This window comes from Gymnoscopelus microlampas (assembly GCF_963454915.1).
Source record: "Gymnoscopelus microlampas genome assembly, chromosome: 6".
Lineage (NCBI taxonomy): Eukaryota > Metazoa > Chordata > Actinopteri > Myctophiformes > Myctophidae > Gymnoscopelus > Gymnoscopelus microlampas.
The window spans coordinates 15749181-15770170 of NC_139943.1; the positions used below are offsets into that span (position 1 = coordinate 15749181).

Sequence of the window (20990 nt, forward strand, 5' to 3'; positions counted from 1 at the left end):
TAATCATATTCCATCATATTCAAGGGCTTTTGGAGATAAATGAGACAGACTGCTGATGCTCGTTGACACTCGTTAATTTTCTATACATCAAGGCAATTAAGTTTCTGCACTCATTTTCGGTTTCGGACAAGAATGTTCCTTTTGGTCCTAAAAAGCCGCTTATCAATTAATCGATTAATCGATCGATATAAGGTTATCAACTATCAATTAATGAATTAATCGACAATTTGCCTCCCTAATCGACACATTGCTGGCTTGGCCTGGAATCGTACCGGGGACAACCAGGGCCTCTGGCTGCGGCGTGCCTCGGGCGGGCTCAGCTGTGGCCGAGTCAAGATTCAACATCAAGATAGCTTTTTTTGTTCGTTTGTTTTTTCATCTGCAAGCAGCTTCAGAGAAAAAACTAAATTATGTTTCTCCTAAAAGACAGCAAAAAAAGTGCAAAAAAAATCTATGTGTCAAATCAATCTAAATAAATAAATCCTAAAACTAAATAAATTCATGACATAAAAAAACAAGCATAACCAGATAAAAAGAGTATAAAAGCTCATATCTATTACTAGAGTTTGTCTCATCTAATGCATAGGAATGCATAACTCCCAAGTTCATATCGTTGCTGTCGGGCAGAAACCTCTTATCTCCATATTCTAACTTTGGTATTTTTTTCATAAATGAACGCCCTACTTGATCATACTACAGTGTCACACAAAAGCCAAATTGATTCTCTCTGAGTCATTGCAGTTGCTGTCACATCCAAGCCAAAACCTTTCTCTGCATGGATAATAATAATCATGAATGTAGTTGTTTAGATAGAAGACACTTTGATTTGAGGTTTTTAAAGACCTATGTTTATTTCTTTACGTTGTGTCCCCAATGACAGAGCAGCAGCAGAATGCCATCAAGTCCACAATTACCTCTCATTTACACATCGTCGTTGTCAGGGGGAAACCTTGTATGTCCCAAAACCCTTCCTTTTGTGTTAGGGACCAGTTGAAATTTACAGAAGGGGTCCCTGGAGGAAAATAGGGGAGGGTCATTCCTTTCTCATTTTAGTACAAGGGAGGGTCATGCAATTTTGAATTAATAAAATAGTCCGTTTTTTATATACATTTTTTAGTACAGCAGAACAGTGGTCAATGACCCCTGTCTATTTCAAATGATACAAAGGATTCAAATCCAGTAACACCTTGGTCTATTTAGAATCAATGACAGTCATTAACAAGCCATCAACACACAGCAAGTGTGAACGACCCAGTCAAATCTATTCAGCGTCTGAACGATGGTGGTTGAACAATTAAGCAACACTTCAACAGGTGTTAGGCATATTAGAGAGATGCATTATCCCAATTTCCAACACAGAGATATCCTCTTGTAAGTGTGTTTTTGTTGCTCATAGAATTACATACACCAGGTAGGTTACAATGACCAATTTATAACTGGATATTCATAATCATTTGAAGTAATTCTGTGCATGTGATTAATTTGGATCTATATGGACAGTTGTGCATAGATGCCAGCCTAGCTCCACAAGTAAAACCAGAATCATCGGGCCATAAATGATAGCCTAATTGTTAAGACTTAGACAGGGGCCATTTTCGTGCTTGCTTGCACAAGTACAAGCAAGCACATGCAATTGATATGGGCACATTTCCTACTAATGATGACTCAACCAGGTAAACGGTACAGTTTCCCCAAACTCCCATTTCTGTGGAAGTATTTAAAGGAGGAGTTCACCCAAAAAATGACTTATTTTCTATCAATTGCACACACTTCATAGTGTGTGCAATTGATAGAAAATTGATAGCCTTGAATCCATGGATTCTTTTTAGTTTTTGTCCTAAGATAATAATTTGATTCCTGTCTCCTACCGGCTAATGTATCCGGTTGGAGACACAAAGTAGATTATTTGTGTCTCCTACCGGAAATGCACACGGTCATCAAATGATTGTCTTAGGAATGCCACAAAAACTAAAATAAATCCATGAAATCAAGGCTTCATGGGGTGTGTAATTGTTAGAAAATAAGTCATTTTTGGGTGAACTCCTCTTTTCAGGGAGGTTTTAGTACATCAAGGTAAATACAGGCTTTTATTTGATGTATGATGACGCATCAATGTTGTCAGTTACATGGAAGTCGGAGTACATCAAGGTAAATACAGGCATTTATTTGATGTATGATGGCGCATTAATGTTGTCAGTTACTTGGAAGTCGGATGTCTGACTCGGAGTCCGGTGTCCAAATAAAAGCCTGTATTTACCTTGATGTACTAAAACCTCCCTTAAATACTTTGCGCTGTGTGCGTGTGTAAAACTGTCATCCTTGAGTTGAATTTCCTTTCTGTTGTCACACACATTAACACACATCCACCATAGATAAAATAAAATATAATACAAATCTTGGCTTTCCTACATTACTAAATGCATGGTCAGGGACCACATGCAATACCTCCACGGACCACCAGTTGAAAACCCATGATGTAGGCAACAGTGTAGTCACTGTAGTTAATAATTATGGGATTCAATGGGTTTCCCACATGTAAGTTTAGAACACTGTCCATTCTGCTACCACTACAGACACTACACTGTGCATTTAGCAAGACTGACTACAGTAATGTTCTAATCAATGTGGAAAGCAAAACATCGGACATATTATCAGTTTTAAATGTCATGTTGTATTTGATGGGGAGGGTTAGGGGTGTCAAGATAACACTAATTTCATGATACATACATGATGTTGGGCATATGATATCGATATGATACATTATAAATGTTCTTTTCTCATGTATCATCAACATTGGCCATCATCTTTAGTTTAAAATAACAATTATAAAGCACTTTAAAAACAAATAAATACATTTGTGCAAGCTTAAGGGAGAAGTGAAGTTCTCACTAAATATAAAGCCGTTGTTTCAGAGGACAGATAAGACACTAATATAATATAATATAACACTGTATAACTATAAATTCCACAAACCTCTTATTTTTGTCATCTGGACTTTACGAACCAAGTGCAGCCTAGTTATTTCCAACAGCTAAAAAAAAATCTATAATACCAGATACAGTATAATACCATGTAAACAATCTTAGATTAGATGTAGGCCTATTTGAGAGTGCAGACTGGCATAACTGCTTTGACGCACGTCACATTAACAAGCGTTAACGAGCATCAGCTGACACACAACACCTCCCCTCTGCAGTGCTTTAAACTGAAAGTGACTGGAGTCTATTTCATTTCTCTCCAAAACATCTTGAATATGATGGAAGACATGATTCATAATTACTGTGATTATGATAAGCTTTACATTTCGATTTCGTATCATACACCATACAGTAAGAACTCCTATTACTTTCACCGGCAATTAAAAAAAAAAAAAAAATATGATACAGTATGACATCTTGACAATACCTATCGTCACATTTTAATACCACGATAGGCTATATCGTGGGACCATATATCGTGACGCTCCTATAGGCGGGGATGGTTAATCTTTTTTTTTTAATCACTTGGGGAGGGTCATTGATTTTTTTTTGTCAAAGGGAGGGTCATTGCATTTTAGATCAGGGCACATACATTTTCTCCAGGGGTACCCTTCTTTAAAAATCGACCTGTCCCTTATTATTATTTTAAAAATAGTGAAAATAGCCAATCTACAAGCTTGTAGATCTGCTATTTTCACTACTTTCGTGCAACACTCTGGTATGATGAAGTAGGGCATTAATTTGCGGATAAAAACTAGAAATGTGGAGATAAAAGTTTTTTGCCCAACACTGGCGATATATGATAGAAAAAAACAAAAACAAAACAGCATTGCTGGAACATGTTTTTTTAGGTGAACACAACGCATAGGAAGTAGGGTTAGGAACCGGAGCCGGACCCAACATTGAGGAACCGGAATCGGTTCCATCGCGTTTGGAATCGAAACCTGGTTCTCGAACTTTCCAATTTCAAGGAACACCATAACTCTTGAGAGTGTACGAACGGAACCAAATGGACCCGTTAGGGTCCATTTGGTTCCGTTTGTACACTCTCAGAGTTAGAGACCTGCAATAGTCCATTTGAGATGCCCTCAAGTAACCCAGAGGGTCCCCGGACCTCACTTTGAGCACCACTACAATATGTATGCAATACTGTATGTATGGTTGAATTTGTGCTTATCAAAAAGTATAATGAAGGACTGAATTATTTAAGAAATCTTAAAAATGGAATTATTAAGGAATCAGTCCGTGAAGAAGAGGGAATCGTTATATGAACCGGAAACTTCTAAAATCCTAAAAAAAAGGATGCCAACCTTAATGGGAAGATTGTGTTACTCTCCAGATAAACTTTTACCGAAGTTTTACGGGAGAGAGAGAGAGAGAGAGAGAGGCAGCCACAGACAGCGGACAAACATAAAAGAAAAAAAAAAAAGATTTCTTAGGAGAGATATTTCTCTGTCGTTTGGCAGCAGCAGGCTCGCAGTCTGTCCTTATCTCACCTCGCTGCAGAGAGCACCTGAGCTGAGCTGAGAGCACACCGTACACGTACCGTGTAGCTTTGAGTTAGCGGTTAGCAGTTAGCCTCAACCAACGTTTCTCCTGTTCACTGTCTGCCAAGCATCTGTGACTGCTCAACCAGGAAATATGAACCATGTCTCAAACTCTAGCATTGTGTGTGTGTGTGTGTGTGTGTGCGTGTGTGCGTGTGTGCGTGTGTGCGTGTGTGCGTGTGTGTGTGTGTGTGTGCGCGTGTTTTTTAACCACATGAACCCTTGGGGGTCCCTATTCTGGGTATGTCATAATAAGAGGCAAACATTTTGCCAAAAATAGGCCAACATTTTGGTGAAAAGAGCCAATCTACAAGCTTACAATTATGTGTCACGTCTTGATGCGTTGCTCTGAGATTGTAGATTGGCTATTTTAGTCCAGAGGGAAAAAGGGCAGGGAACCAAGTAGACCCCTTGTATTGGGACTAGACCCCTTGGGGACCCCATAGTCAATGAAGTATTATAGGGTTTAAGTCAGAGGTCTTCAACCTTTATCAGGTCAAGGACCCCCTATCTGTGAGAGAGATCCCCCACTACACATTGTATAAAAATGTGTTGCTGAATCTGCTGATTAAACTTTTTCATAGATTTCATGGATAGCTTTATAGACTTAATTGTTTGACACACATTATAGGTTGGATTCATGCTAATGTGCATTTTGAGACCTTTTAAACCCTCAATATTTTGTCAACTTGACCGTTGGCTCTGTACTTGGTCTGCTCTTTTTTCCCTCTACACCAACTGTCCGAAAATAGCCAATCTACAAGCTCGCAACTTGTGGATCTGCTATTTGTTATGTTCCCCATCACACAAAGATTTGGCGGACCCCTTGTAGTAACTCCGAGGACCCCTAGGGGTCCCGCACCCCCTGTTGAAGTGGTTAAAATGTAATTTAACTGTGAGAGTCTACAAATATCACCACATGGGGTTAATATTTGGTGACCGTAATATAGTATTTTACTGTGTAGATGCATGTGTAGGGTTAGCGTGTGTCAGAGATAGAGGGAGGGAGAGAGACATGAAGGAAGCGAAAAATGGGGGACTATTTATATGAAAGAGCGGGAGTCTGAAGGAAAGAGAGAGAGAGAGCGAGAGAGAGAGAAGAAAGAGGAGATGTTTCAAGCAGCATGTCTCGGGGACACGTTTGCATGTGCGTGCCAGTGTGCTGGAATGGGGAGACATGTATATGTTGTGTAGGGTCAGGTGTGTGTGTGTGTGTGTGTGTGTGTGTGTGTGTGTGTGTGTGTGTGTGTGAGAGTGAGTGTTTTCTGAAACATTCCTGTGTGCTATTATTAGCATGTGTTTGTATGTGTATATCGTCTCCGTCGGTTGGAAACCTCATTATGTCCAAAACTGTTGCTTTTCAGGATTCAAATTTACTTTTTGCAAAAGTAGCAGATCTACACGCGGCGAAACGCGGCGTGAGAGGTTTGTGTGTGACGCACGTAGTGTGATCAAGTAGGGCCTTAATTTACCAAAAAACACAAAAGGTTGGAGTTTTTTTGCCTGGCAGCGACGATATACGTAATACATGGAGGAGGATGGATTGTGTTGATAAGCATTAACTGTGTGTGTGTGTGTGTGTGTGTGTGTGTGTGTGTGTGTGTGTGTGTGTGTGTGTGTGTGTGTGTGTGTGTGTGTGTGTGCGTGTGCGATTGTGCTTTTTTGTTGTGTATGGGTTTGTTGTATCATGTTTAACGGGGGAGTGTGTATAGAGGGAAATGAGATCAGCTGAGAACAGCACCGCACACACACACACACACACACACACACACACAGCCACCGCATATAGGACAGGCTCCTATTGCATTCTCTGAGCATGCCCACATATAAACCAAGAGACAGTGTGATAAACTATTTTAACATCTTTTCCTTTTAAAGCAATACCTGACATGACTGTTAAACAGAATCAGGAACATTATTACGGGGGTGGGGGTGGGGGGGAGTGTTTCCTAAAATACTATTTTTAGTTTCCCCCCCTAAGTGGTTTGCTAGCGTTGCATCCCTGTTGAAAAAACAAAGGGGCATGGCTAAGCTTACAGCCGCTTATTTAATCATGTGTCATTGTGTATTGTGCATAAAAAAGTATTGTGTGTACTTTATGCAATTTATAGTCATATCTATGTGAGTTGGAAATGTGTGTCACTTAACCATTTGTGGTGTCATGCAGACTAGTGGGGGATACTTTAGAACAGACATTCCCATTCAAATCATTACTCCTTAATCGTTTATTTGGCTCACAGTGGGATAGTTTAGAGCAGGGGACTTCAACAGGGGGTCTGGGAAACCCTAGGGGGTCCTCAGAGTTACTACAGGGGGCCGTCAAATCTTTGCTTGATTGGAGGAACTTTTATTTTTATTTTCGCATTAGCCACTTGATCCCTATTAGCACCATATTCTGGGGGGGACAATTCATCATTCAAAAATAGCCGATCTATAAGCTCACAACTTATATAGATCATCTATTTCCAGAGAAGAGATTTGGTGTAGAGGGAAAAAAGAGAAGACCAAGTACAGAGCCAACGGTCAAGTTTACCAAGTGCTGTCAAACAAGTCTACGAAGCCATCTATGAAATAATGAAACCGTTAAATCTGCAACACAATTTTATTCAATATGTAGTGGGGGTCCCTGCTTCATCTCTAAGGGGTCCTTGGCCCTGGAAAAGACAGCTTTTTGCATTCAATTTTCATTTACGTGACTCAGGAAGGCGACATTTCAACCTTCTTTGAATCACCGTAACTTTGACATTGACACTTTGAATGGATGGTTTGAAGTGTCCTGTTCTGTTGCTGGTAATCCTATGAGCAGGACAGTTCATTCTGTAGGGTTAGTACTAGTGACTCGAGGCTCCAGGAATGTATCAATGGAATGAGCAAACCACCCTCAATGTGCCATCCAGCTACTCGTGATGGTGACTCAGTGCTGCGGTCAGGCATGGCTGTAGACATGTGTTATGTCACGGACAGTCTTTGTCCTGCACCGGATCACACTTTGCTTTAACCCATTCAATCTGGGAAAGTGTCATTTTAGATTTTCTTTTTAAAAGATCTTTTTTTTTTGGCTTTCTATGCCTTTATGCCAGGAAATGGGGAGAGAGATGGGGAGTGACACACAGCAAAGGCCGTCGGGATCGGGACTCGAACCTGCGACATGCTGTCAGGCTACATTGTAGCCTATAGGTGCTATGCTAGCGGTCCAGGATTTTTTATTAAAATCTTTGCTTCTAGGGGTCCCTGGAACAAAATATTTTGAGATCGTAGGGGTCCGCGGACAAATACATATCACCCCCCCACCCCCCACTCCACTTTAAGAACCGCTGCACTAGACTGTATGGTTTTAAGTAACAGGTATTGCAAATTAGGTTATCAAACACTTGCGACATACATGTAATGGATGCAGGATATTCTACAGTTTACTAATAAGCTAAACTAACTAAACTAATCGCCCAGGCTCCGGGATAAACAATAGAAAAAATGCTGGAGAGCGAGTTATCTTTGATTCATATTTAAACCTTTGGCCACACACCAAAAATCACAAAAAAAAGTTTTACTCTTTGTAGCTCTGTCTTTATACTGCCATGGACAAGATTCAAGACACTTTGTTTTTTCATTATCTTTTTTTAGTCTGCGTTCAAAAACATATGACATCAGTCTCTCTTTTTAGGGTTTGTCTCGCTTGGAACCCTGATACAAAAAGTACCAGGGGGGATACAAAAAGTACCAGGGGGGCTAGGTACTACTTTTGAGTTGAGTCGAGTTAGTTTAGCCATAACCATGCTGTGGAATAGTAGCACCGTGGGTCTTGTTTTCTTTGGTAAGTGGCCATGGTATAAGCACTGTAATTCAACTTGCGGGCACATTCCTCTGCATCACCCCTCTCTACCTCGTTTGTTATTTTCCTATATAGCTACCGGGACACCTCATCATGAGTTATTACATACAGGATATCAGTGCGTTGGAAAGGTTTGGAAAGTTGTTGATTGGAATCAAAGTTCTCCTTGCTGGCTACCTTTAGTGTGTTAGTGCATTGGTTAATATAGCTTCACAATCATTTTAACCATATTTTATACTTTGGCTATTCAAAAATAGCACATCTACAAGCTCATAGCGTGGCACCGAGTGCTGCGCTACGAGCTTGTAGATCTGCTATCTTTGAAAAATCCTGAACATTTTTGCAAATCTTTGAATATATATTTGTTAAAGCAAACATTTGTAACACAAATCTTTGCTTCTGCGGGGTCCATGGAACAAAATGTTTTGAGATCAGGGTCCACCTGCCAAATACATATCATTTTGGGGGTCCTTGACATGAAAAGGTTTGACAACCACTGTGCTAGTGGACTAACTTGTGTTCCCCTTAGTCTACAGCAGTTTGTCAGCCAATTTCGTCTTAGCGAGTCTTGTTTTGAAGTGAGTTCTGCTGTTACCCAGGGCTCTGTCATACTACTACACCCTGGCTAACTGGTGTTAATGTTCACTTGCCCAGGGCTCTGTCATACTACATCGTTGTTGTCGGGCAGAAACCTCTTATCTCCATATTCTAACTTTTTGTGTTTTTTCGTAAAATAATGTCCGACTTGATCACACTACAGCGTCGGACAAAAGTATCAAAAATAGCAGATCCACAAGCTGAAAGTGGCACGAAGCAACACGTATGGAGCTTGTAGATCTTCTACTTTTGCTATTTTTGAATTTGAATCCTGAAAAGTAGCAGCTTTGGACAGTTTTCCACCCGACAGAGACGACATCCTGACTAACTGGCACACTGGGCTAGAACTGCTACTGAAAGTGTCTTAAGCGGAAGTACAGGAAGTACCTTCTGAGGAAGTTCTGTTGATGCTGAACAGATCTGTTGACATTATGCTTAGGCATGCTTTGATTGGTCGAAATAGACAACTAACGGAGGAAGTACCCTCGTGAAAAAACACTATTGAATCACTACTCATAACTACTACAAAATGTCTACACAAAAACTACCATTTCATTACTCAATTGCTATTGCGATTAGTAGTGATTTATGTAGTGATTTCAATAGTAAAATGTGGAGAAATGTCCCGTTTCAGTACTTAATCACTACTGATAATTACTACATAATTACTATTCAAATCACTGCCTGGCTGCTACTTAATTACTTCAGCCTCACTATAGGCTTTTTGGAAAGAACTATACAATCACTACACATTCATTGTTGAATTACTACACAATGCTTACAGATCTACTGCTGCAGCTCTACACAATCCCTATGGAAAATATTCATGTAGTGTTTTATCACTACTGATCACTAATGAATTACTTTGTGTTCCTACACAAACCCTTTTGATTCACTTTTTAAACATTACACAATTATCATTCAGTTACTACTGTCTTACTATTAAACAAACCCTTTTGAATTACCTCTGAAATTCTACAGAATGCTTACACATTTACCGCTGTTTCTCTTAACAATCCCTACTGAATCACTCCATGTTTGTGTGTAGTGTTCTATCACTGCTGATCACTAATGAATTACTTTTTGTTTCTACACAAACCCTTTTGAATCACTTTTAAAACATTACAGAATTATCATTCAATTACTTCTGTCTTACTATTAAACAAGCCCTTTTGAATTACTTCTACAACTCTATAGAATGCTTACACATTTACCCCTGTTTCTCTTCAAAATCCCTACTGAATCACTCCATCTTTGTGTGTAGTGTTATGTAGTGTTCTATCACTACTGATCACTAATGAATGACTTTGTTTCTACACAAACCCTTTTGAATCCCTTTTAAAACATTACAGAATTATCATTCAATTACTTCTGTCTTACTATTAAACAAACCCTTTTGAATTACTTCTGAAAGTCTACAGAATGCTTACACATTTACCGCTGTATCTCTTCACAATCCCTATTGAGTCACTCCATCCTTGTGTGTAGTGTTCATGTAGTGTTTTATCACTACTGATCACTAACAAATTACTTTTTGTTACTACTTAAACCCTTTTGGGTCACTTTTAAAGCTCTACACAATTGTCATTCAATTACTTCTGCCTTACTATTAAGTAATGACAACATCTACTCATTACTTGACCACTGCATATCAGCAATTTCTGATGATGAAACTGGTTACATTACCATTTATCAATTCAGAATCATGCTCAGGTTCAGTTATTCGAGGGGACATGAAATCAATCAATTATAACAATTATATAACATTTATATAACAATAACAACAATAACAATACAAATATCAATACAAAATATATTATCTGTCTGGCAGTACATTCATTGCTGTAGTTGGGCTCCATTTACAGTGGCAGCCAAGTTCAGTTTGAATCAGATCTGGGCCACATCCAGATTGGAATCCGATTGGTTTTAATGGTCACGTGATGTTAATACCGTTCGGATTCCAATCTGGATGTGGTCCAGATCTGATCAGATTATCCAGGCTGTATGTTTAACAAAAGAGGAATAAAAGGTGCACTGTAGCCAGTGTGCATTAATTTCTTATCAGGTTTGGAGTGAATAATAGGTCTGACTCAACCTGAGCACAGACAGGCACTCACTTTCACTAGGACAGCGACCCCATTTACAGTGGCGGCCAAATTCAGTCTGAATCAGATCTGGGCCACATCCAGATTGGAATCCGATTGGTTTTAATGGTCACGTGATGTTAATACCGTTCGGATTCCAATCTGGATGTGGCCAAGATCTGATTACCGGTGTAAATGGGGCCTAAGGCATGCCCTTGAACAACAACAATATAAATAAAAACAATATCAATACAATTAACACACAGAATTGTTCTGAGGGGAAACTTGATAACGATTCTTTGTCTGTCATTTGGACGTGATGGTGTCCCAGTTTTTCGTTCGTCCAAATACTCTATTTGGCCTTTACAAACACAACTAATTGAGCTGCCGCCCAAACTGCGGAAACAACATATAATGGTGACAGCCCTTTGGTTTGGACCGAGTAAGCCAAAAATGGAAACTTTCTTAGCTCCATACATTGCTGAATGTACTAAACTGGCTAAAGATGGTTTTGAGTGGACAAATCCCATCACGGGTAAAAAAATGATTTCCAAAGTTTTCAACCTTATTTGTACTGCCGAAGCTGTTGCAAGACCGCTTCTCAAAAATACACAAAAAAAAAAACACAAGATGCATGCCCTTGAACAACAATATAAATAAAAACAATACATATACATATATAAAAATAAAAATAAACGGGGACCCCATTTACAGTGGCAGCCAAGCTCAGTCTGAATCAGATCTGGGCCACATCCAGATTGGAATCCAGATTGGAATCCGATTGGTTTTAATGGTCACGTGATGTTAATACCGTTTGGATTCCAATCTGGATGTGGCCCAGATCTGATTATCTTTTATTTTTTTTCAGCTAAGGTCTAGACTTCATTACGTATATTTGGAGGTGAAGGGTCAGTCTTCTGTGATGTCTTCTTTTTTGGCCCACCGGTCTTCTTGGGACGTTTTGGCTTCCCTACCTTGTCCTCGTAGTTAAGCTTTGCTGTCACCACCTTAATAACTTTCTTTTTGGGAACGCCGCATTTCTCCATCACGTAGGCTGTATGAGGGAGAGAAAACAGATTAATGATTAAAATTGAATTCTGGGTAACAGACTAGAGCAATGCTGAACCATCATCGCCCAGTAGTGCCATTCAATGACCAATGGGAGAGATAACAACCGCTGGAACACACCCACCTTTGTCAGGTTAGGATTGTTTGGGCTCCGAGGGTATGATCCATAAGACATAGATATTAGGGCTGTCCCGATGACACAATTTTAACCGTGGTGTGATTAAGTGTCTCAGAAGTACGGTATGCGACAAAAATTGCAATGGCCCACCCCACCCTTTTTTAACCTCATCCTTTTTGTGGGGAAGGCAAATGTGTTTAAAGCGTTGTAAGCTTGTACAAGCGCTGTAAGCTTGCCAAGCGGCTATTTTCAGCAAAAAGCTTTCCCCACAATAATATAAGACAGAACATACACTAGTATAGAGCTCTGAGGGACTTCGCTCAACCATATGGAGTTCAGGTGGTTAACAGCAATTTTACACTTGAATTACTATATATAAATAACCTACAATGAATAAGCTTTACAGTGTTGCTTTTTAAATAGCACAGCAGAGATGAGTTTTTACTGTATTTTAATGTTCACTTAGTCTTCATTGCTGTGTATGCTTTTGTAATGCTTTGTGACCATTTCGTGTGAGCCGTGGTTTGTGTGGTATATCTCCCCATTGCGGTTTGAAACAGAAATATTGCGGTGTGCGATTAATGCGACAGCCCCAATAGATATGCCTCTAATGTAGAGTCATTATGATCCCAAAGATTTTTAAAACCATCCTACTGTGTGCTCTCGCCCTGTGTCTCTATATCCTTCCGGGTGGGAGGGACATCACGACAGACCCTTGTCTGTTGACCTAAAGTTGTGTCAAATGTTAACATTTCAGGTCATGAAGCAAGAAACAATAATTTAAAATCTCACCAACAACAGCTTGAAGCTTCCGCGGGTCAAGCATGGGCTTCAGGGTGGCAACGTCTTTCTGGATGTTGCACTTCTTTCCTGTAATTAGGGGTGGGCAATATGGACAAACATTGTATCACCATTTTCAGCTAATTATCAGGATAACCATAATTATCACAATCACTTTTGCTATTATTTTAGGATGATCATCATTATGATTGGCATACAATGATTAATTGTATTATGATTACTAATTATACACACAGGCCGACTCAGTATAGGAATGAGATATATGCTGCTAATAGATAATTTCCACTAAAGTGTATTAATTACATAGTCCCCATCCAGAATTGAAGTCAAATTATTGTTTTAGACATGCGACAAATACAAGAACATATTATTGAACTCAATTCTCTGTGGCATGAATAATCAATAGAAAAGGTCATTTTGTGGGCTCCCGCTGGCCTACTGCACATATCACAAATGTCTCTGATGTCGCCGGTTCGACTCCCGATCCGGGCGACCTTTGTCTCTCTCTCTACCAGTTTCCTGTTAGTATGCTGTCGTATCAATAAAGGCATTAAACCAATCCCGGGCTCCCCCAGAGTTAGTGTCGAAGAGTCCTTGAGCAAGACTCTGAACCCCTGGTTGCTCCCAGTGAGCAGGTTGGTGCATTGCATGGTTTCCTCCGCCATTGGTGTATGGATGCGTGTGTGAATGGGTAAATGTAATGCAATATTTGTAAAGCGCCTTGGATTAAAGGCGCTATATAAATGAACCATTGAGACCATTGAGCACACCCCTACCTGTGATGCTGCATTGTGCTAGTTCAGTTCTGCTGAACAGGAGGGTCAGGAGACCGTTTGTTAAGGCTGAGTGCTTGGAGTGGTCGATGTACCGGAGGGAGTGCTCTGGCACAAGAACCCCTCCTCCAATGTCAGTCTGAAAAAGAAACAGAACAGTGTACAGAATAACTTCAGAAATTATTGAATATTACTAGTAGTAGTAAGCTATTTACCACGAGAGAGAGTGGGTTATGCGAGTGCAAAACAACCCAGAAACAGTGGCTTTATCAGACCATAACACACAACCCTCGAGTGGTAAATTGCTTTTCTACCACTTCGACCATATAAATGAAAGAAAACATGCAAGGCTATTGTCTTGAGTTACAATCCTTAATTGTTTCAGAATACACTCAGCATGGTAGGGTAGGCTTGCCCATGTGACTGCTATAAGCCAATCAGAATGTCTCCTTGCAACACAAAAGTGGGCGGGAAAAAAAACAGAGGGTTGTTAGCCCACAACCTTTTCAAGTCAATCAGAATCCAGTATCCAATCATGTGACCAAAAAAAGTGGTAGAAGTTATAGTAGTTATCGACAACACTGACAAATGTCTAAGGTTAGAGCTGGATAGCTGAGAAGTGGCACGTGACAAAAACAGTCAAATTAATACTGGCTTTAGACCACGTAGATTAGGACATTTTCTATCAAATTGGGGGTTCTTGAAATAAATAAGTAAATATAATATTGTGTAACAACTACCTCTTTTTGTGCAGCTTGATTTTGACAGGGCCTCAGGGTGACCCCTGTGTCTAAAGCCCCCGAGAGAGCTTCAACTCGGCTCAGAAGTTCTGGGAGATCTGTAAAGATGTACAAAAACAAATCATGTAATTTAAATCAGAATCATTTCTGAATATTTGGAATTCAACAATATATATCACTTCTGTAAGTTTAACCTTAGATCCTAAATGCTCAGTAAAATACCTGATGACATCTACACCAGATCACGAGATCTACAAGCTCACAACACGTCACATTGTGAGCTTGTAAATCGGCTTTTTTGGGGAATGTTCCCCCAGAATAGGGATGCTAAGGTTCAAGTGGTTAAACGTCAAGTATACATTTATTTGCAGTCTGATGCAAACTGATGGACATTTCATGCTGTGGAAAGATGGGGATATTTACGTAGTGTAAAATGATACAAGATCCTAAAAATGTAACAGTGTAATTCAGGGGTACCGTGAATGAAAGGTTATGGTAAACTAATGGACCCTTATATACCTTTTAACTCTTAAGATGCTAAAATGATACGTTTCATTTGACGCTCTCAAGAGTTGAACTATTGTTGAAAATCTGCATTGCTAAAATAACTTGAACTTACTGTCAAAGAGCAGCATACTGCTTCTCAGCTGAGAGCTCTCTTTAAATTAATAAATTAGTCATAATCCCGTTATCAAGACAATTTAAATAACTAAACAATGTGTAGAGTTGGGTCATTGACTTCAAAAACATCAGCCTACGCACTTATTATCAATACAGTAATAGTAGGCTAAAAAGCCTACACAAACAGTATTTCTGTGTGTCAACACTCACCTAAAATGTCCGCCGCTTCTTCTTCATCCTTTTATCTTCTCTGAAGCCGGTTTATAATTATTTTTGATGAATCCAAAGCAACGCAATTTATCTAACTTTCTATTGAAGTGCTGCAGGCTAGAGACAACATTCATTCTCCCCGCGCAGTCGCGAGCATGCTGAGACATTGTTGCCAGATTTTGTGAGAGAAATAAGCAGCCAGGTCTGTGAAAACAATTAAGCCCAAAAGAAGCGACATTTGCAGATTTGAAAATAGCCGATCTACAAGCTCACAGTGCGTCGCATTTGCAATGCATTTTGTGAGCTTGTAGATCTGCTATTTCTACTATGAAAAAGAAGTGAAATCTTTCACTAATATTTACAAGCAATTGAAGCAACTTTACATAAAAATAAGCCCAAAGTCGCTTATAATAAGCAGATATGGCAACACTGCTCAGGGCCCATAATGCACTTCTCTGTAAAAAAAAAAAAAGAATACATGTACAAGCTCACAACGCATCGAATTGCGACAAGATGTAGATCTGTAGATCTGTTCATTTTGGTAACCATAGCAATAAAAAGTGTTATTTAGAATCAAACTAGCATATTATTTGCCAATTGCGATAAAATAAATATATTATCTATGTCACATCACAAGAAAAGGACAAGAAATGTAAAATAAAATAAAATAAAATAAAATAAAATAAAATAAAATAAAATAAAATAAAATAAAATAAAATAAAATATACTGTATAGGCCTACTGTATACTGTATATACTGGGGGGGGGGGGGGTATTGTAACAAAAGAAAAACTTCACAGTCTAATGGCAGGTATGATGTATGATTCTTAGATTTTGTATTTATTAATTTTTTTATTGATGAAGATTTTCGATTTTTGGGTGGGAAATGTTTTGAAATAATATAGTAATATATTTTTGTAAGAAACAAACAAAGGGATCTTTCCTTATATGTGTCCATGACCCACAAATGGGCCCCAACCCACTGTTTGGGAAACAGTGATCTAACCCTGTGGTTCTCAACCCTTTCAGGCCGCGACGTCCCAAAATAATCATATTTGAGCTGGGGACCCCCCACCCTGATAAGCACTTGGAATGTAGGAGTTGATGCATTTACGTTTAGTTTGACTCTATTGTGAAAATAGCAGATCTTCAAGCTCACAACGCCTCGCAAGGAAGGTGTTGTGAGCTTGTAGATGCTATTTTCAAAATGTTTTCTTATATTATTATTATTGTTAGACAATTTGGCCAATGTTTGACCATTTTTATATTATAGTTTGTTACTTTTGATGGAGTAATGGTGTTTTGTTTTTTTAGGTATTAAAAAGGTCTTAAAGGTCCTTAAATTGTCACTTCACTGTCATCTGGGGACCACCCCCAAATCATGTGGGGACCCCCCTGGGAGTCCCGATCCACATGTTGAGAACCACTGATCTAACCAAACCTGACCAGCTGCTGAGCTGGTCTTTGCTGGTCTGTCCAGTGTCCAGCCATCTGACCAGCTAAGTCTAGCTGGTAAGCTGGTCTTTGCTGGGCAGTCCACCCATTTGACCAGCAAAGACCAGATCAAGTAGAGTAAGAACTCTACTTGATCAATTACATGGCTTCGTAGTAAAGCAGTAATGTTTTAATAGCTTTTTCACTACTCGACTTCTGTGGAGGATTGTCGTGTTTTTACTATATCTTCACTACACAATCAAGTAGTAAAAACTCTACATAATCACTATTTGAATGCCCTTGTAGTAAAGCAGTAATGTTTAACAGCTTTTTCACTACTCAGCTTCTGTAGAGTATTATATAGTGTTTTTACTACACATTCACTACACAACCTAGTAGTAAAAACTCTACATAATCACTATTTGAATGGCCTTGTAGTAAAGCAGTAATGTTTTAACAGCTTTTTCACTACTCGGCTACTGTAGTGGATTCTGTAGTGTTGTTACTACACATGCACTACACTAGCAGGTAGTAAAAACTCTACTTGATCACTTTTTTAAATATTTGTAGTGATTCTGTATAGTAGTTACTGCATATTCACTACACAAGCCAGTAGTAAAATCTCTACACAATCTCTATTTAAATGCCCTTGTAGTAAAGCAGTAATGTTTTAACAGCTTTTTCACTACTCGGCTTGATTACTACTGGGAACACTACTGTTTCACTAAGAAACTCTACTGATGTATTGTGAATAGTGAATAAATTACAGATTTACTACACAATTGCTACAGGTGACTATACAGCCACTACTACACAAGTAGCTTTTGTGTAGTAATTCAGTAGCAGTTTTTCATGAGGGTACATACAACGGAAGTCCCGCCCTGCAGACACTTTCTGTTGGAAGTTCTTTTACCAGGCTTTTCTCCTTGTGAGATGAGAAAAGCCTGGGAACGACTTTAGCTAACTGGTGTTAAAGGGATAGTTCACCCGCAAAATTACTTTTTTTCCTATCGATTAGTCACCCCATGGAGACTTGAATTCATGGATATGTTTTTGTTTATGTCGGCAGCGGTTCCGGTAGGAGACACAAAGAGTCTCCTTTGTGTCTCCTACCGGAACCGCTGCCTACCGGTCCGCTGGTTATCAAATTATTGGCTTAGGAATGCGACAAAAAAAATCCATGAATTCAAGTCTCCATGGGGTGACTAATCGATAAAAAAAAAAGTATTTTTTTGGGTGAACTATCCCTTTAATGTTACTTGTAGCTTTACTTTTAGCAACTGGTTTAGCTACTTTTGCAATATTTTAATCCTGAAAAGTAACAGTTTTGCACATACAAGGTTTCCACCTGACAGAGACGATATATAGGGCTTAAGTGGTTAATGTGCACAGTAACAGTTGACAAAGGTAACCTCTGTAACCTTTGTCACAGGAAACGACGTCGTTAGCGACGTTAGCACACGGTGTGATGCAGCGATGCATGGCCTGCTTGCTCTGTGGCTGACTCTGTGTCGGCGTGTCAGGCTCTGCTTGCATGTGGTTTGTGTGCTACAGGAAAAGAGATAAGCTTTGCACATCTGCTCATCTAGCACACCAAGAGATGATGAGTACAGTAGGAGGAGAGATGGATGATAGATGTCGGTGGTGGGTCTCCACGTGTTGCCAGGTTTTGCAAGGGAAACAATAAGCGGCCGCATGATCACACACACACACACACACACACACACACACACACACACACACACACACACACACACACACACACACACACACACACACACACACACACACACACACACACACAGACACACACACACACACACACACACACACACACACACACACACACACACAGGACACAATTCGTTTTACCACTTGAACCCTATAATCTACAAGATATACGACGCGCTGTGAGCTAGTAGCATCAGGTATTTTCATATATTAGTGAAGGTACAATGACTATTTGAAGATACTATCTCACAACGCATTGTAAAGCTTGTAGATCTGCTATTTCCAAAAAAATCCTGGAATACTTCTGAAACATTTTAACTACACAAATCTTGTATGGGGGTCCTTGGCAGAAAAGCATTTCAGATGGGGGTCCATGGACAAATACATATAAATGTTGGGGCCCTTGACATGAAAATGTTTGAATACCTCTGATTTAAAAAACATTGGGTAGGAAGCCCAAATAAGAAAAACACAACCCGTAAGTACCAATGTTTACAATTTAGGCATTTAGCAGACTTTCTTAACCCATTAAAACAGCTAAAGCATTTTAGATTTTAGCGTTGGCTATTAAAAAATCAGATATACAAGCTTGTACATCTGCTATTTTTGAACATTTTGGAACAAACCTGAAATAACTACTGGTTTAGAAGGCATTTGTAGAATAGGTCTTAATGGGTTAATCCAGGGCGATTTACAGTAAATGTACAAGCAACCTTTACGTAAAAAACAAGCCCAAAAGTCGCTATAATAAGCGGACATGGCAACAGTGGTGGTCTATCCCACTACAGGAAGTACAGTTGAGTGCCATGGTTTGTGTAAAGCAGAGACAGGATGACTGGGTGACAATCAGAGCATCCGCTAAACACATATCATCACGCCTGGGCCACCCGATAGCCAAGTGGTTACACATGGCCTCAGATGCGTGACAGCAAGTCCCTCGGGTTTGATTCCCGGACGGATCCTTTGGTGCGTGTCAGTCATCCCCTTTGACAGTTTTTTTAAATGTATTTTGCAATGTAGGCCAGTGGTTCTCAAACTTTTTCATGTCAAGGACCCCCAAATGGACACTTATTAGCCCGCGGACCCCCATTTGAAAATATACATTTTAAGGACCCCCAGTTTGACATGCATTAGGGCTACGGACCCCCATTTAATGGCATTTCTATCTCTGGGACCCCAATTCATGTTGTAAAATCAATGTTATCTTAACTCTGAGAGTGTACAAATGGAACCAAATGGGCCCGTTAGGGTCCATTTGGTTCCATTTGTACACTCTCAGAGTTACAGACCCATAAGGGTCCATTTGGTTCCGATCCATCATTTAGCTGGGGACCCCCTGGAACCCCCCCCAAGTACCCCTGGGGGTCCCCGGACCCCACTTTGAGAACCAATGATGTAGGCTACATGGGTTCGAAACGTCACTCCATGGAATAAAAAAACGTTGCATTCTTTGATCTCAGTTCACTTTGGGGCCAGCAGCACCTGCCTTCAAGAGGTCGGATGTGTGCAACCTTGAGTTCATGTCACCCTCCCACTACTCTCTCCATGTTTCCTGTCTCTCTCAACTGTCTCAAATCAACGATAAAGACTTAAAAAATGCCCCCCAAATAACTTAAAAAATCCTCAAAACAAAGCATATAATGCTTAACTCTGACTCTGACAGGAAGAGATTTAGAGAGAGGAGAAAGTGTGTGTGAGAGGGGAGTGTGTGCGCGCGCGCGTGTGTGTGTGTGTGCGTGTGTGTCATGGCATGTGCAGCTGAAGTTCTCCTTTACTTTGTATTTTGCTTTTTTCCCTCTCTCCCCGAGTTAGTCATCATAATGGTTCACTGCAGCTCAACAGTCAGTGTTTGATTCTGTCCGTCACTACATCACTCTCTCTCTCTCTCTCTCTTTCTCTCTCTCTCTGTCTTCCTGCAGGGTGAGTGTGTGTTGACCGTTCAGCTGGACGATGCAGAGGCGTGCTGCACCGAGGAAGAGGAGGCAGCCGAGCAGGTGGAGTTTTACCTGCTGTTCTCGGGCTCCAACCAGAGGCACCTGACCACCACGCTCCGCCTCAGCCAGGTCACACTGCAGGCTGTTTGTCCAGGTAAACTGCACACACACACACACACACACACACACACACACACACACACACACACACACACACACACACACACACACACACACACACACACACACACACAGCTGGGCCAAGCTATATCAGGGGTTTCCAAACTCCCCAAATTGACTTGCATTGAACCCCTATTTCAAATGATAATAAAATGATAATAACAAAATAAAATGCAAGATATCCGACAAACATCTACAGGTGCTGAACATATGGAGAAGAAGGGAAGAACAGAACAGTGTGCGGACTTCCCTTCTCCTCCAAGATATCATAATTGCACATTAGAAATAGGTTTATAGTGATGATTATGAAACATACTGTAGTGCATTGGTTCTCAAAGTGGGGTCC

At 40.0% G+C, this 20990-nt stretch overlaps 1 protein-coding gene and 1 long non-coding RNA gene across 8 annotated transcripts in view; one reads left to right on the forward strand and one right to left on the reverse strand.

The window, feature by feature from the left end:
* The window catches only part of LOC311047984 (A-kinase anchoring protein 13), a 213746-nt gene that overhangs the window by 35196 nt on the left and 157560 nt on the right, over positions 1-20990 (forward strand). For all 7 annotated transcript variants that reach the window (XM_084060950.1, XM_084060953.1, XM_084060951.1 and 4 more), the window contains exon 3: positions 20450-20618. In XM_084060950.1, coding sequence (XP_083917076.1) covers positions 20450-20618 — 169 coding nt within the window. The remainder of the gene's footprint in view (positions 1-20449; positions 20619-20990) is intronic.
* LOC311047998 lies at positions 13036-15474 on the reverse strand. Its single transcript, XR_014601056.1, has 4 exons — positions 15367-15474; positions 14536-14633; positions 13799-13934; positions 13036-13091 (listed from the first exon to the last, which is right to left on the reverse strand). It is a non-coding gene; the product is annotated as an uncharacterized lncRNA (long non-coding RNA).